At 44.4% G+C, this 17958-nt stretch overlaps 1 protein-coding gene across 1 annotated transcript in view; it reads right to left on the reverse strand.

Annotated features, from left to right (window-relative positions):
* The window catches only part of slc6a1b (solute carrier family 6 member 1b), a gene marked incomplete at both ends in the record, with an annotated part of 137804 nt that overhangs the window by 3322 nt on the left and 116524 nt on the right, over positions 1-17958 (reverse strand). The window contains 3 exon segments of the mRNA XM_084315960.1: positions 10445-10612; positions 12915-13015; positions 13564-13666. Coding sequence (XP_084172086.1) covers positions 10445-10612; positions 12915-13015; positions 13564-13666 — 372 coding nt within the window.

Genomic DNA, 17958 nt, shown 5'->3' on the forward strand with positions numbered 1-17958 from the left:
CTGGCACACAGCGAGCGGCCGTGCCAAGTGCCCTGTGAGAGGCGTGGTGGCGTCGGCCCTGAGTGCAGAACACCAATCAGATGGTTGATTGCTACAATTAGGCAATCAGTCATCGGCTGGTCCACTACAAAAGGTTTAGGACATTATTAACAGCTGTTTTTAGCTACTGTGTTCAGACTCTAACGCCTCTCTCTCAAGCGGTCTAACAGTAGGTTACTGCAATGACAGGTTTCAAGAGATGTCACTCGCTTCACGACCATTTCACCGCTCCGCTCGGAGACGTTTACTGTGGACGAGGAACGATGTTCATGATTCACGCTGTTTTGTTTATTTCTTGACACTAGTTATGTTGTCAAGAAGGAAGGGGAATGATGTGAAAAGAAAATATATACTCATATTACTGAGTAATATGTAATTACTGTTATATTTAGGAGGTCATTATTTCATATCATTATTTATTTAATTTTGGTTAATTATTATTATTATAATTATTATGATCTAATACATAGATTTGCATAAAGTAAGCATATCTATCCACTCCTATGTTGATAACAGTATTAAACATTTGAAAAATAACCCTTTAAGGTACATTTTGAACAGATAGAAAATAATGTGCGGTTAATATGTGATTAATCACAGTTAACTATGGACAATCATGAGATTAATCGCAATTAAATATTATCGATTGACAGCCCTAATATATACTCTAATATCCCTTTCAATGAGGTGTTTCGGTCATACATATATTATAATTCGATAAAGATCGATAAACGGGTGCTCAGTCCTCAGCCGGTTTCAAAAAGAAAAAAACACACTTCAGAACGGTAACTTGATCCCTTTATTGTTTTATGAAACGTCGAAAAAAATTATCTGAAGAAAGTAGATATATATACACGAGATGAAAAAAGGACGCACGCCGACCTCGTAATCTTTTGCAGCGTGACACCTGCACATCCCCTCTGTAGCCTCTGTGGGGCGCTAAGGAACCCATACATCTCTACAGTGAGGCGCTAAGGAACCCATACATCTGTACAGTGGAGCGCTAAGGAACCCATACATCTCTACAGTGAGGCGCTAAGGAACCCATACATCTGTACAGTGAGGCGCTAAGGAACCCATACATCTCTACAGTGAGGCGCTAAGGAACCCATACATCTGTACAGTGAGGCGCTAAGGAACCCATACATCTCTACAGTGAGGCGCTAAGGAACCCATACATCTGTACAGTGGGGCGCTAAGGAACCCATACATCTGTACAGTGAGGCGCTAAGGAACCCATACATCTCTACAGTGAGGCGCTAAGGAACCCATACATCTGTACAGTGGGGCGCTAAGGAACCCATACATCTCTACAGTGAGGCGCTAAGGAACCCATACATCTGTACAGTGAGGCGCTAAGGAACCCATACATCTCTACAGTGAGGCGCTAAGGAACCCATACATCTCTACAGTGGGGCGCTAAGGAACCCATACATCTCTACAGTGAGGCGCTAAGGAACCCATACATCTGTACAGTGAGGCGCTAAGGAACCCATACATCTGTACAGTGAGGCGCTAAGGAACCCATACATCTGTACAGTGAGGCGCTAAGGAACCCATACATCTGTACAGTGAGGCGCTAAGGAACCCATACATCTCTACAGTGAGGCGCTAAGGAACCCATACATCTCTACAGTGAGGCGCTAAGGAACCCATACATCTCTACAGTGAGGCGCTAAGGAACCCATACATCTCTACAGTGAGGCGCTAAGGAACCCATACATCTCTACAGTGAGGCGCTAAGGAACCCATACATCTGTACAGTGAGGCGCTAAGGAACCCATACATCTCTACAGTGAGGCGCTAAGGAACCCATACATCTCTACAGTGAGGCGCTAAGGAACCCATACATCTCTACAGTGAGGCGCTAAGGAACCCATACATCTGTACAGTGAGGCGCTAAGGAACCCATACATCTCTACAGTGAGGCGCTAAGGAACCCATACATCTCTACAGTGAGGCGCTAAGGAACCCATACATCTGTACAGTGAGGCGCTAAGGAACCCATACATCTATACAGTGAGGCGCTAAGGAACCCATACATCTCTACAGTGAGGCGCTAAGGAACCCATACATCTCTACAGTGAGGCGCTAAGGAACCCATACATCTCTACAGTGAGGCGCTAAGGAACCCATACATCTCTACAGTGAGGCACTAAGGAACCCATACATCTGTACAGTGAGGCGCTAAGGAACCCAGACATCTGTACAGTGAGGCGCTAAGGAACCCATACATCTCTACAGTGAGGCGCTAAGGAACCCATACATCTCTACAGTGAGGCGCTAAGGAACCCATACATCTCTACAGTGAGGCGCTGAGGAACCCATACATCTCTACAGTGAGGCACTAAGGAACCCATACATCTCTACAGTGAGGCGCTAAGGAACCCATACATCTGTACAGTGAGGCGCTAAGGAACCCATACATCTATACAGTGAGGCACTAAGGAACCCATACATCTATACAGTGAGGCACTAAGGAACCCATACATCTCTACAGTGAGGATCTAAGGAACCCATACATCTGTACAGTGAGGCGCTAAGGAACCCATACATCTCTACAGTGAGGCGCTAAGGAACCCATACATCTGTACAGTGAGGCGCTAAGGAACCCATACATCTCTACAGTGGGTCTCTAAGGAACCCATACATCTCTACAGTGAGGCACTAAGGAACCCATACATCTGTACAGTGAGGCTCTAAGGAACCCATACATCTGTACAGTGAGGCGCTAAGGAACCCATACATCTCTACAGTGAGGCGCTAAGGAACCCATACATCTGTACAGTGAGGCGCTAAGGAACCCATACATCTCTACAGTGAGGCGCTAAGGAACCCATACATCTGTACAGTGAGGCGCTAAGGAACCCATACATCTCTACAGTGGGGCGCTAAGGAACCCATACATCTCTACAGTGAGGCTCTAAGGAACCCATACATCTCTACAGTGAGGCACTAAGGAACCCATACATCTCTACAGTGAGGCGCTAAGGAACCCATACATCTGTACAGTGAGGCGCTAAGGAACCCATACATCTCTACAGTGAGGCACTAAGGAACCCATACATCTCTACAGTGAGGCGCTAAGGAACCCATACATCTGTACAGTGAGGCGCTAAGGAACCCATACATCTCTACAGTGAGGCGCTAAGGAACCCATACATCTCTACAGTGAGGCGCTAAGGAACCCATACTTCTGTACAGTGAGGCGCTAAGGAACCCATACATCTCTACATTGAGGCGCTAAGGAACCCATACATCTCTACAGTGAGGCGCTAAGGAACCCATACATCTCTACAGTGAGGCGCTAAGGAACCCATACATCTCTACAGTGAGGTGCTAAGGAACCCATACATCTCTACAGTGAGGCGCTAAGGAACCCATACATCTCTACAGTGAGGCGCTAAGGAACCCATACATCTCTACAGTGAGGCGCTAAGGAACCCATACATCTCTACAGTGAGGCGCTAAGGAACCCATACATCTGTACAGTGAGGCGCTAAGGAACCCATACATCTCTACATTGAGGCGCTAAGGAACCCATACATCTCTACAGTGAGGCGCTAAGGAACCCATACATCTCTACAGTGAGGCGCTAAGGAACCCATACATCTCTACAGTGAGGTGCTAAGGAACCCATACATCTCTACAGTGAGGCGCTAAGGAACCCATACATCTCTACAGTGAGGCGCTAAGGAACCCATACATCTCTACAGTGAGGCGCTAAGGAACCCATACATCTCTACAGTGAGGCGCTAAGGAACCCATACATCTGTACAGTGAGGCGCTAAGGAACCCATACATCTGTACAGTGAGGCGCTAAGGAACCCATACATCTCTACAGTGAGGCACTAAGGAACCCATACATCTCTACAGTGAGGCGCTAAGGAACCCATACATCTCTACAGTGAGGCACTAAGGAACCCATACATCTCTACAGTGAGGCGCTAAGGAACCCATACATCTGTACAGTGAGGCGCTAAGGAACCCATACATCTCTACAGTGAGGCGCTAAGGAACCCATACATCTCTACAGTGATGCGCTAAGGAACCCATACATCTGTACAGTGGGGCTCTAAGGAACCCATACATCTGTACAGTGAGGCGCTAAGGAACCCATACATCTGTACAGTGAGGCGCTAAGGAACCCATACATCTCTACAGTGAGGCGCTAAGGAACCCATACATCTCTACAGTGAGGCTCTAAGGAACCCATACATCTCTACAGTGAGGCGCTAAGGAACCCATACATCTGTACAGTGAGGCGCTAAGGAACCCATACATCTGTACAGTGAGGCGCTAAGGAACCCATACATCTGTACAGTGAGGCGCTAAGGAACCCATACATCTCTACAGTGAGGCGCTAAGGAACCCATACATCTGTACAGTGAGGCGCTAAGGAACCCATACATCTCTACAGTGGGGTGCTAAGGAACCCATACATCTCTACAGTGAGGCGCTAAGGAACCCATACATCTGTACAGTGAGGCGCTAAGGAACCCATACATCTCTACAGTGAGGATGTGCATGACTGACCAAAATCATTTTAGAATAGTCAAATGTTCTTAAGACCGAATATTCGACTCCCCCCCCCCTCCCCCAAGAAAAACACGAAATTGTTATTTTCTGTTTCAGTTTAAATTCAGTTAAAATGTTCAGTTTCAGTCAAATTCAGTTATTATTTTTAAGAGAATGGACCGTTGCATTGCATTGGCCTATCAACCGGTCGCGCCCCTGTCTCGGGCTGTCTCGGAGCGATGACCGGAGTGTTGAATGTCCCGTGATTAAGACGGGGAGGACGTGACCCTCTTTGCGCCGCCCCTGTGCCTCAAATAGATCCGCTATCAGCTCTATCTTTAATCTTTCAAAATGTTCAGTTGTTATCGCTATCAGCTCTATCTTAAATTTTTCTAAATGTTCAGCTGCTATTGCATGCACTCATCTGTGTTTCACTGTTTACCAACTGTCCGTCTGCAACACTACTATCACCGACATCTAAGAAGAGAGATCCCCCCATGAATTGGCCCTTCTAAGGTTTCTCTCCTCCACACTGCCTGTGGAGCTTTCATTTTTTCCTAGTGCTAGGTTTTAGTGAGTTTTCCCTTACCTTCGCGTGGGGTATGTCTTGGGAGTGTTGCATTGCATTCATTTATTTTGCATTTATTTAAAATTTGTTGCACCTTATGGTGTTCTTGTTTTGTTTCTTGACTTATTGTGATGTTTCTTCTTGACTTGTTTAAAGAAGACGTGTCCGGCCCATGGGGACATTAACGTGTGTTGTTGGGCCTTACAAATACATTTGATTTGATTTGATTTATAATACTAATAATTATTATTATTATTATTATATATATATATTTTTCGACTCTGACATGAAAATCGAGTGTGGAGACTACACGACTATTCCTAATCTGTACAGTGGGGCACTAAGGACCCGACACATCTGACGCCGGTATTCAGGCCGTTTCCGGATGACTGCTAAATCCGAGAGTCCTCGCCACAACAATGACACTCCCGGAAAAAAAAAGCCATTATCTGCTATTGATCGAGTGCATCAGACCAAATCTAATGCGCCATTCATACCATTCATACCGGCACATAAAGATACATGTGATCTGCACTCAGCGTCTGCTTGTAGCCTGTAGCCATAAGGCAGCTGGAAAATTGTGTCGCACAAAACCAATTATAATCTGTACTTTATTAATCACTTTAGTGCACTCTTTGCTCTGCGAGCTAAATTATCTATATTGATTTATATCTAATTATCTATTATATATTTTTTTTTATCGTAACATGCCAATGAGTTTGCTTATTACAAAACAAAACACTTAAGGGCGGGATCCACAAAGAATGGATTGCACGGTGCTAATTGCACCCTTACTTACAATTCATTATGAATTGAAAATGGGGGACCCTGATGTAAACAAGACGAAAGTCTTTCTCTGGTCTGCATCCCCATAACAATTGTGTGTATTGAGCCGTACTGTATTGTACCCATTCTGCAATCTGTTAATAAAATTTTCATTCAATCAGTGTGGGTGACCCCAGGAGGAATGGAACCCCTAACCCTGGTGGCGTTGGTGCCATGCTCTACCCACTGAACTATACAGGGAATGGAACCCATAACCCTGGCGGTGTTAGTGCCATGCTCTACCCACTGAGCTGAACAGGAAATTGAACCCCTAACCCTGGCAACCCTTTGCAAACTGACTGCAATGTTAGCAACTGTAATGCTTATAATCTTAGCTGTATGGCTCATGGCTGACGAGGTACAGACTGGAAACCTTTCAGTTGCCGGGATGTGTCCACACTTTTACCTATATCTGCTGGAGTCATAGGCTATTGAGCAAACGTTTCCATTGTATACGTTGCAGGAAAGACTTCAGGTCCATGCTGGTTAGTGCTGGTTAGTGCTGGTTAGTGCTGGTTAGTGCTGGTTAGTGCTGGTGTGATGCTGGTTTAGCTGGTGGACCAGCACCAAAACACAACTCAGCAGGTCTTTGCTGGTATAACCATCCTGCATTATGCTGGTCTTTGCTGGTATAACCATCATGCATTATACTGGTCTTTGCTGGTATAACCAACATGCATTATACTGGTCTTTGCTGGTATAACCATCATGCATTATACTGGTCTTTGCTGGTATAACCATCATGCATTATACTGGTCTTTGTTGGTATAACCATCATGTATTATGCTGGTCTTTGTTGGTATAACCATCATGCATTATGCTGGTCTTTGCTGGTATAACCATCATGCATTATACTGGTCTTTGCTGGTATAACCATCATGCATTATACTGGTCTTTGCTGGTATAACCATCATGCATTATACTGGTCTTTGTTGGTATAACCATCATGTATTATGCTGGTCTTTGTTGGTATAACCATCATGCATTATGCTGGTCTTTGCTGGTATAACCATCATGCATTATACTGGTCTTTGCTGGTATAACCATCATGCATTATACTGGTCTTTGCTGGTATAACCATCATGCATTATGCTGGTCTTTGCTGGTATAACCATCATGTATTATACTGGTCTTTGTTGGTATAACCATCATGTATTATACTGGTCTTTGTTGGTATAACCATCATGCATTATACTGGTCTTTGTTGGTATAACCATCATGTATTATGCTGGTCTTTGCTGGTATAACCAACATGCATTATACTGGTCTTTGCTGGTATAACCAACATGCATTATACTGGTCTTTGCTGGTATAACCATCATGCATTATGCTGGTCTTTGCTGGTATAACCATCATGCATTATGCTGGTCTTTGTTGGTATAACCAACATGCATTATACTGGTCTTTGTTGGTATAACCATCATGCATTATACTGGTCTTTGTTGGTATAACCAACATGCATTATACTGGTCTTTGCTGGTATAACCATCATGCATTATACTGGTCTTTGCTGGTATAACCAACATGCATTATGCTGGTCTTTGCTGGTATAACCATCATGCCTTATACTGGTCTTTGCTGGTATAACCATCATGCATTATACTGGTCTTTGCTGGTATAACCATCATGCATTATGCTGGTCTTTGCTGGTATAACCATCATGCATTATACTGGTCTTTGCTGGTATAACCATCATGCATTATACTGGTCTTTGTTGGTATAACCATCATGCATTATGCTGGTCTTTGCTGGTATAACCATCATGCATTATACTGGTCTTTGCTGGTATAACCATCATGCATTATACTGGTCTTTGTTGGTATAATCAACATGCATCATGCTGGTCTTTACTGGTATAACCAACATGCATTATACTGGTCTTTGCTGGTATAACCATCATGCATTATACTGGTCTTTACTGGTATAACCATCATTCATTATACTGGTCTTTGCTGGTATAACCAACATGCATTATGCTGGTCTTTGCTGGTATAACCATCATGCTGGTCTTTGCTGGTATAACCAACATGCATTATGCTGGTCTTTGTTGGTATAACCAACATGCATTATGCTGGTCTTTGTTGGTATAACCATCATGCATTATACTGGTCTTTGCTGGTATAACCATCATGCTGGTCTTTGCTGGTATAACCAACATGCATTATGCTGGTCTTTGTTGGTATAACCATCATGCATTATACTGGTCTTTGCTGGTATAACCATCATGCATTATACTGGTCTTTGCTGGTATAACCAACATGCATTATACTGGTCTTTGCTGGTATAACCATCATGCATTATACTGGTCTTTGCTGGTATAACCATCATGCATTATACTGGTCTTTGCTGGTATAACCAACATGCAGGTATTTGTTGGTATAACCATCATGCATTACACTGGTCATGCTGGTCTATGCTGATAATTCTAGTAGGGTGGATTGTCAAAAAAAAAATTTTATACAATGAAAGAATGCTCTTTATCTTTACCGTTTGGATAACACTCCTTTAAGGCACACTATCACCCTTTGCCTAATGAACTCTGCAGAGGTATTCTGCTGCCTCTAAACAAAATCAACACCATTGTACATGTTCAATGCAGATCCTAAGCTACATGGGCCGTGCCCCTGGACTATACAAGCCGACAGCACTTGGAGCTATTCTTGATTCTACCGTGACAGCATTTTGTTTACATCCTGTCTTGTGGCGTGAAGGAGCAAAGATGTCACCGAAGGCTGTAGGCGATGAGAACAAGAGATCAGGAAAATAGAGCAACGACACACGAGAGGATTCAGCCTGTGGTGTCTCACTCCAGTGTCTCACTCCAGTGCCTCACTCCAGTTCCAAAGCCATGTTGCCACTGCAAGCTTTGACATCAACAAAGGCCGACCCATTGAATTAGCAGCATTTACTGCAGAACCCTCCCCCCCCCCTCCGAGCCCCGATCTGAAGGACTCCAAGGACAGGGATGATGCCCGATATACAACCACGGTCTGAGACTGTTGCTGTTCTGTTCAAAGCAGCAACCTTCTAGTAAAAAAAAAACTGCTTCTCTAAGCTTCACTTCTGCCAGTATCTGAAAAGGCGTTTCAATCCCCAGCCGGTCTCACCAGAGTCTGTGTTTCATTACACATATATGTGTTCATGCTTTCCAACTGTTCGCCACTTTTATAGCAACACTACTATCACCGACATCTAAGAAGGTATATTCCCCTGGAGATCTAAGATTTCTCTCCTCCACATTGCCTGTGGTGCATTTTTTCCTATTTGCTAGGTTTTAGTGAGTTCTTTTGCATTTATTAAAAAAAATTGGACTTTATGGTGTTTTTGTTTTGTTCTTGATTTATTGTGATGTTTCTTCTTGACTTGTTTAAAGAAGACGTGTCCGGCCCCATGGGGACATTAACGTGTGTTGTCGGGCCTTACAAATTAATTTGATTTGATTTGATTTGATTTGTTGGTTCACTCATCTGGGTAACAGCGACTAACAAGACCAGCAAGACTCTCTCTTAGACTCTTAGACAGACGCTCTATCTCTTCGAACGGGGAGTCACCTGTATCTAAGAATTTGTCGTACATCATCCGATTTTCTTTCCTATTTGATGTCACTGGTAAATTACTGGCAAAACACAATGGTGATATTGGTCAAAGAGGACCAAGGAGTTTTGTGATAATAAAAAATTATGAAATAATGATTTTATAATACAACTAATGATAAGGAACCCCACTCCAATTACCAAAAGAAAGTATGACATGCTTATAAATACTTATACTATGGAATTCAACTTCAACGGACTCCGTCGAACGTCTAATAACTAGTGGTGGGACTCGATACATTTTTTTTATCTAATTAATTCAAGACTTTATAGTTAATTAATCTAAACTAAAGTAATCACATTTTAATCGCATATCAATATTTGATGCGAAAAGCAAATTTTTTCAATTCAAATGGATTTTGGTATAGGAGTGAATCAATGAATATACTGATATACATTATACATATGTTTAAGCAGCAAAATCCTGTATTAGCTACTACACAGACCAACAGATCAATCCAATTTTTAACAAAGTGCAGCAATTTTAGGAATAATATATATATATATATATATATATATATATATATATATATATAGCGCAAAGGACCTTTTGTAAACTCAAGCACTTTCGAGGTAAAAGTTAAACGCAGTACTTTCAGGTACATTCCAGAACAGTTGACCATTGAAAAAAAAAAAAACTCTTGATTGATCTCAATTTCTCTTGTTTTTTTCAGTAGTCTGTATGAACAAACCAAACTAAGAAAAAAAGTGATTTGCGATGTATTATACTTTATACTTATAGCACATGCATGAGTCTGGTCTCCTTTGAAAGGTAACATTCAACACTTTTTTTTTACTTTGAATTCTTTCCGTAGTTAATTCATCGCAATTAATGCGATTAAAGTCCCAGCCCTACTAATAACGTCTCCTCCTCGTCCCCCGCGGTCTCTGGTGGTCTTACCTCTTTGTACGTGCCCTTGAGGTTGAGGAACATGTAGACCATGTAGCCGGGGATGAGCAGCATGGAGGACAGAGCCATGCACCAGCCGACGCCCTGGCCCCACGCGGGGAACACGTAGTCCCCCATGGTGAGGGGCACCATCTGGATGGCACTGAACAGGAACACGCCCTGGGGGAGACGCACACGGAGACAGAGAGTCAGAGTCAGAGATTTTATTTGCCATGTATGGACGAATCCACATTGGAATACAGGTACAGAGCAAACACTGTGGGCTAGATCCACAACGAATGGATTGCACGGTGCAAGTTGCACCCTTACTTACAATTCATTATGAATTGAAAATGGGGGACCCTGATGTAAACAAGACGAAAGTTTTTCCCTGGTCTGCATCCCCTTAACAATTGTGTGTGTTGAGCCGTACTGTATTGTACCCATTCTGCAATCTGTTAAATAAAATAAAACATCAGGGTCCCCCATTTTCAATGCATAATGAATTGTAAGTAAGGGTGCAATTAGCACTGTGCAATCCATTCTTTGTGGATCTAGCCCACAGTGTCTACAACTAATCCAATACAGGAGCAGAGTAGAAACAGTACAAAAAAAATAAAGTTAAAACACAGACAGTATAAAAGGACAAATGCTAAAGTTGATATCAACATCCCCTAAAGTGCATATCATAGTGAAAGTGCATAATGCATAGAGGCACAATTTACAGTAAAAGTGCATATAATCAAAGTGCGTGATGCACAGACACACAGAAACAGCACTTCCACAACCTGACTAATAACACACCAAATAAAAATAGGATAATATACTAATCTAGCCTTTGGAGTTATTCAGGCAGCACACAGCAGCACTGGGGAAGAAGCTCTTAGTGAACCGAGAGGTAGAGCGCGTGATAGAGCGGTAGCGTCTGCCCGACGGGAGAGGGGGACCTCAGCGCGTTGGACGGTCGGGGGGGTTATTTTCTCAACCTTCACCTTGTGGTTTCTCCTGTCGTCGGGGGGGGGGGGGGGGGGGGGGGGGGGGGGCGCAACATCGGTTGATTATTCCGACCGCCGTTCCGTCAACGGGTGCGAGCAGCGAGTTGCATTCTTGCATTCTTACAACTTGCATTGCACTCAGTACAAACTCTGTATATTCTAGAATGTATATACATATTTTAGAATGTATATCCCTGACTGTATTTTTATTCTTATTTGTGATTTGTGATTCATTCTTTTTTTACTACCTATATGTTTATTGTGAGCGATTTGTAGTGCGGAATTTCCCTCGGGATCAATAAAGTACTTCTATTCTATTCTATTCTATTCTATTCTATTCTATTCTATTCTATTCTATTCTATTCTTGCTAAAAAAAACACCCTCTCAGTCCAGGGCTGTTTAATCTGGAATGATCTACCACTGACCATACGAGATTGTACATCATTTCCATCTTTTAAATTCAATCTAAAAAAAATGGTTACTCGACAACCAAACCCGTGGCCATGTATAGTCAAATAGTATTGTAGTGCACCCTTTATACGTTGTACTTTTTTCTGTATGTATGTTTTTATGCTTTGTCTCGTAGCATGTTATGCTTCACTGCCTGCATGTTTCGTTTTTTATGCTTTGTGTGGGGACTGCGGATACAAATGTGCATCCTTGCTAAATCCGGTGTATGTCCAGTAATATGCTCTGTCCCGTCTAAATAAACAAATAAATAAATAAATTCTATTCTATTCTTCCGGTGGCTTGAGTGCAGGCTACAGCTGTCCTGGCTGCGCATTCAATTCACCGGCACGACACTGCGACAACATGTGTTACTGTGTACATTTACTGTGTACATTTACTGCATAGTACTTAGGACTACATGTAGGTAAAGAGAGTGATGTGTACTGATCTAGAGTCATCTCTAGTCTCCCAGTAAGAATAAACTAATGAAGACAACAAGTGTTCCTGGTCACAGACCCCAGATCAGCCCTCTTCCCTCTGGGAAGCTTTGTGAAAATGGGCCATATGTATTATATTTGTTAAATGAAGTGTTTCTTATTCTGACTAGATTGATTCACTCAAATGACCAAACCGAAGTATAGTGTGTACTTTATACTTACAGCCACGACGAGAGGAGTGAAGACCAAACAGTATAGTGTGTACTGTATACTTACAGCCACGATGAGAGGAGTGAAGACCAAACAGTATAGTGTGTACTGTATACTTACAGCCACGATGAGAGGAGTGAAGACCAAACAGTATAGTATATGTACTGTATACTTACAGCCACGATGAGAGGAGTGAAGACCAAACAGTATAGTATATGTACTGTATACTTACAGCCACGATGAGAGGAGTGAAGACCAAACAGTATAGTGTGTACTGTATACTTACAGCCACGATGAGAGGAGTGAAGACCAAACAGTATAGTGTGTACTGTATACTTACAGCCACGATGAGAGGAGTGAAGACCAAACAGTATAGTATGTATACTTACAGCCACGATGAGAGGAGTGAAGACCACCCAGCAGGCCTTCCACCACAAGCAGGGTCTGTAGCCAATCATCTCCTCGATGTTGTCAAAGAAGTTATTCACACCTTAAACACAAAGGCACATAGGCTTCCTTACAAAACACTACTGTATTAAATGACTAAATACGACTGTATATATTACATTACAACATACTACTGTATATATCCAATTACAAAATACTACTGTATACATTTAATTACATAATATTACTGTATATATTCAGCTGGGGAAATGTACCTGATGTTCTTTGCTCAATAGGACAATAGTGGTGTTTTGGAATATATTAACCCATAAACACTACTGCACAACACACACGTTAAGTGAATGTATGAGAGCATACAACCTCTGGTCTGCAAAACTATACATTTTGTTCCATTGCTTTCTCAAAATTTGTTCTGATTGACAATTTCGAGGCGCAACGTAGTCACAGAGGATGTCAGAGTCACCTAGATAAAATTATTCAAATGACCAGACTCCAGCAAAATAGCTCAAGTCTCTTGGAATTGTTTTTCGTACTGTTCCAAAATTACTGGCAGTGAATGGCTCACTGGAAGGCGGGACAAAGGAGGAACGGGGGAGAAGGGATGCTTTGAGAGACGGCTGTGTTACTCACCATAGAACCAGGAGATGGACACGCACTCGAAGAACACCAGGAACAGCAGACACATCCCACTGGCTGAGTAGTAATCAAACAACTTAAACACATATAGACCTCCCTGCCAGAGGAGAGGAGAGGAGAGAAGAGGGGAAGGAAGGGGAAGATAGGAGACAAGAAGAGAAGGGAGAGGAGAGGAGAGGAGAGGAGAGGAGAGGAGAGGAGAGGAGAGGAGAGGAGAGGAGAGGAGATGAGATGAGATGAGATGAGATGAGATGAGATGAGATGAGATGAGATGAGATGAGATGAGATGAGATGAGATGAGATGAGATGAGATGAGAGGAGAGGAGAGGAGAGGAGAGGAGAGGAGAGGAGAGGAGAGGAGAGGAGAGGAGAAGGTAGGAGGATAGAAGAGAAGAGAAGAGAGGAGAGGAGAGAAGAGTAGAAGGGAGAATAGCAGAAGAGAGGAGAGGGGAAAGGAGAGAAGAGTAGAATGAAGGAGAGGAGAGGGGAGGAGATGAGAGGAGAGTGGAGGAGATGAGAGGAGAGGAGAGTAGGGCCGGAGAGGGGGGAGATGAGATGAGATAAGAGGGGACGGGAGAAGAGCAGAAGAGAGGAGAGCAGACAAGACAAGCAATCAGTGTTAAGATGTAGAAAGTCAGTCAAGAGATATAATGTCCATAGCAGCAGCACCAGTGACAGGGGCTGGTGGCTGGTGACTGGTGACTGGTGACTGGTGGTTGGTGGTTGGTGGTTGGGGGCTGGGGGCTGGTGGTTGGAGGCTGGGGGCTGGTGGTTGGTGGTTGGGGGCTGGGGGCTGGTGGTTGGGGGCTGGGGGCTGGTGGTTGGTGGTTGGGGGCTGGTGGTTGGTGGTTGGGGGCTGGTGGCTGGTGACTGGTGGTTGTTGGCTGGTGGTTGGGGGCTGGTGGTTGGGGGCTGGTGGTTGGGGGTTGGTGGTTGTTGGCTGGTGACTGGTGGTTGTTGGCTGGTGGTTGGGGGTTGGTGGTTGGGGGCTGGTGGTTGGGGGTTGGTGGTTGTTGGCTGGTGGCTGGGGGCTGGTGGTTGGGGGTTGGTGGTTGGGGGCTGGTGGTTGGGGGTTGGTGGTTGTTGGCTGGTGGCTGGGGGCTGGTGGTTGGGGGCTGGTGGTTGGGGGCTGGTGGTTGGGGGCTGGTGGTTGGTGGTTGGGGGCTGGTGGCTGGTGACTGGTGACTGGTGGTTGGTGGTTGGTGGTTGGGGGCTGGTGGTTGGTGGTTGGGGGCTGGTGGTTGGGGGCTGGTGGTTGGTGGTTGGGGGCTGGTGGTTGGGGGCTGTTTGATGCTGGCTGGTGGTTGGTGGTTGGGGGCTGGTGGTTGGGGGCTGGTGGTTGGGGGCTGTTTGATGCTGGCTGGGGGCTGGTGGTTGGTGGCTGGTGGTTGGTGGCTGGTGGTTGGTGGTTGGTGGTTGGTGGTTGGTGGCTGGTGGTTGGTGGCTGGTGGTTGGTGGCTGGTGGTTGGGGGCTGGTGGTTGGTGGTTGGGGGCTGGTGGTTGGGGGCTGGTGGTTGGGGGCTGGTGGTTGGTGGTTGGGGGCTGGTGGTTGGGGGCTGGTGGTTGGTGGTTGGGGGCTGGTGGTTGGGGGCTGGTGGTTGGTGGTTGGGGGCTGGTGGTTGGTGGTTGGGGGCTGGTGGTTGGGGGCTGGTGGTTGGTGGTTGGGGGCTGGTGGTTGGGGGCTGGTGGTTGGTGGTTGGGGGCTGGTGGTTGGGGGCTGGTGGTTGGTGGTTGGGGGCTGGTGGTTGGGGGCTGGTGGTTGGGGGCTGGTGGTTGGTGGTTGGGGGCTGGTGGTTGGGGGCTGGTGGTTGGGGGCTGGTGGTTGGGGGCTGGTGGTTGGGGGCTGGTGGTTGGTGGTTGGGGGCTGGTGGTTGGGGGCTGGTGGTTGGGGGCTGGTGGTTGGGGGCTGGTGGTTGGGGGCTGGTGGTTGGGGGCTGGTGGTTGGTGGTTGGGGGCTGGTGGTTGGTGGAAAACACTCCACATGCTGGCCAGCAAATACTAGGCAGCACAGATCAAGCATCTCAGTGAGAAAGAGCACTACTTATACAGGAACCTTTGTGCTTAAGTGTTGACGAGTTCAAAGACAATTCAAAATAAATGACAAGTTATTTTCTCTTAACTACCAGGATTCCTCGATTTTCAACATAGACACTTATTGAGTGTCTCAGAAAAACAATCATTAAACACAAAATAAAATCATATTTCACGTCACATTCCACTTGTGTAATTAAATGTGAAGCAAATTTCAACTCTGTACAACATTATGGCCTGTCGAAAGTAAGGGCCAAATGCGGCCCTCCATAACATGACGTGTGGCTCTCCAAAGGGTTCCAGAGAATTATTATTTGATTTGATTATTTGATTTTGATATTTAAAGTAACCTGCCTATAACAAGGTACAAACACACTGACATTAGACACTATGTTACATTTATTCTTTTATCAATGTCCAGTCACTATTATTATTTGGACCACTTCAATTCATCCCTCGTCTCTCTTTGTCAAAAGTCTGCCAGGTAAGTTATCATGGAAGAGACACGTCTCGAAGCAAACGATCTGTTAGGGCAGTATGATAATTAAACTAATATAATACGCAAGATATACGTAATGCGATATATCGTAATATAATACGATAATTATATCAATGCTGATATACATTTTAGAGTAATTCGCTATTGCTTTAAAAAAAAATTAAAAAAATGTATAGCTATTTTTGAAGGTTACAAATGTGAATGACCTTTATTTTGTTATACTTGTTTTGTTTTGGAGGCTTAATGTGATCAGTATATAGGACAGGCATGTACAGTATAAGCATTATGCTTCAGCCTGTACCTTTTCTGTCACTGCCAAAACAAAGACCACTGACCTTATTTACAGTCTGGAATGATTGTACATTATTCTATTGTGTGTGATAGAACTACTAAACAACAAAGATTTGAAATATCTTGAACTAACACCGAATACAAGATACAAAAAGACATAGACATCCTTGCTGCCTTCAAGGTCAGCCTTAAGACTCGTTTATTTTACTCTGCCTTCCACTTTTTACTGCTCCTTTTATGTTTTTATTTTTAAAATGTTTTTTTATGTTTTTACTTTTAACCTTTTATTTTCCCCTTTTGCTGTGAAGCACCTTGAGATCTTGTTGAGTTTAAAGTGCGCTTTTATATACATGAAATGTATTATTATTATATTAGTAAAACACTTTTTTGCAGTGTAATGATCCAGAATCCCTTTGTGCTTTGGGGTCACTGTGAGCACCAGCTCCTTGAGGTCCTGCTCCAGCCCCAGATCAGACTCCAGATCAGACCTGCTGCCCTCTGAAGCCTGATAAACACCTGTTCCAGCCCCAGATCAGACCCCAGATCAGACCTGCTGCCCTGTGAAGCCTGATAAACACCTGTTCCAGCCCCAGATCAGACCCCAGATCAGACCTGCTGCCCTGTGAAGCCTGATAAACACCTGTTCCAGCCCCAGATCAGACCCCAGATCAGACCTGCTGCCCTGTGAAGCCTGATAAACACCTGTTCCAGCCCCAGATCAGACCCCAGATCAGACCTGCTGCCCTGTGAAGCCTGATAAACACCTGTTCCAGCCCCAGATCAGACCCCAGATCAGACCTGCTGCCCTGTGAAGCCTGATAAACACCTGCTCCAGCCCCAGATCAGAACCCAGATCAGACCTGCTGCCCTGTGAAGCCTGATAAACACCTGCTCCAGCCCCAGATCAGACCCCAGATCAGACCTGCTGCCCTGTGAAGCCTGATAAACACCTGCTCCAGCCCCAGATCAGACCTGCTGCAGTGATTAACCCTTTCACTACCACACTACCAAAGTGTTAACCCTTTCACTGCGACACTACAGAAGGTTAACCCTTTCACTGCCACATGACAAAGTGACATGACACTACAGAAGGTTAACCTGCTAGTGAAAGGGTTAACCTTCTGTAGTGTGGTAGTGAAAGTGAAAGGCAGACAGGGAGCGATAACGCCTGCAGCGAGACAGGAAAACACGACCTCTAACACGACCTCTAACACGACCTCTAACACAAGCCAGTCGCTCTGGAGGCTGGAGGACGGAGGAAGGATCCTACTTGTCTCTCGTTTCAAATTCCATGATTATTCCATGACGATTTCCATAGTATATATTTGTCAATGATCTTTGTTCAACTGACCAATTTTTATTGTTGAATAATTGAATGCTCCAGGCTTTATTTTGGCCAGCTGCGGCGTGGGACAAGGGTAGTCTAAGCAAGAAATAAATGTTGTTATTCCTTCAAATAAGATCTACCAACAGCAAAGCTTGGCGTTTATCATTTGACCGAGTGAAAACATGAACTGCTTAGCTTTATTTTCCATAACCTTTCCTGGCCTGGAAAACAAATCCCATGA

The sequence above is a fragment of the Notolepis coatsorum genome, assembly GCF_963971535.1.
Source record: "Notolepis coatsorum genome assembly, chromosome: 6".
In the NCBI taxonomy this organism is placed as follows: domain Eukaryota; kingdom Metazoa; phylum Chordata; class Actinopteri; order Aulopiformes; family Paralepididae; genus Notolepis; species Notolepis coatsorum.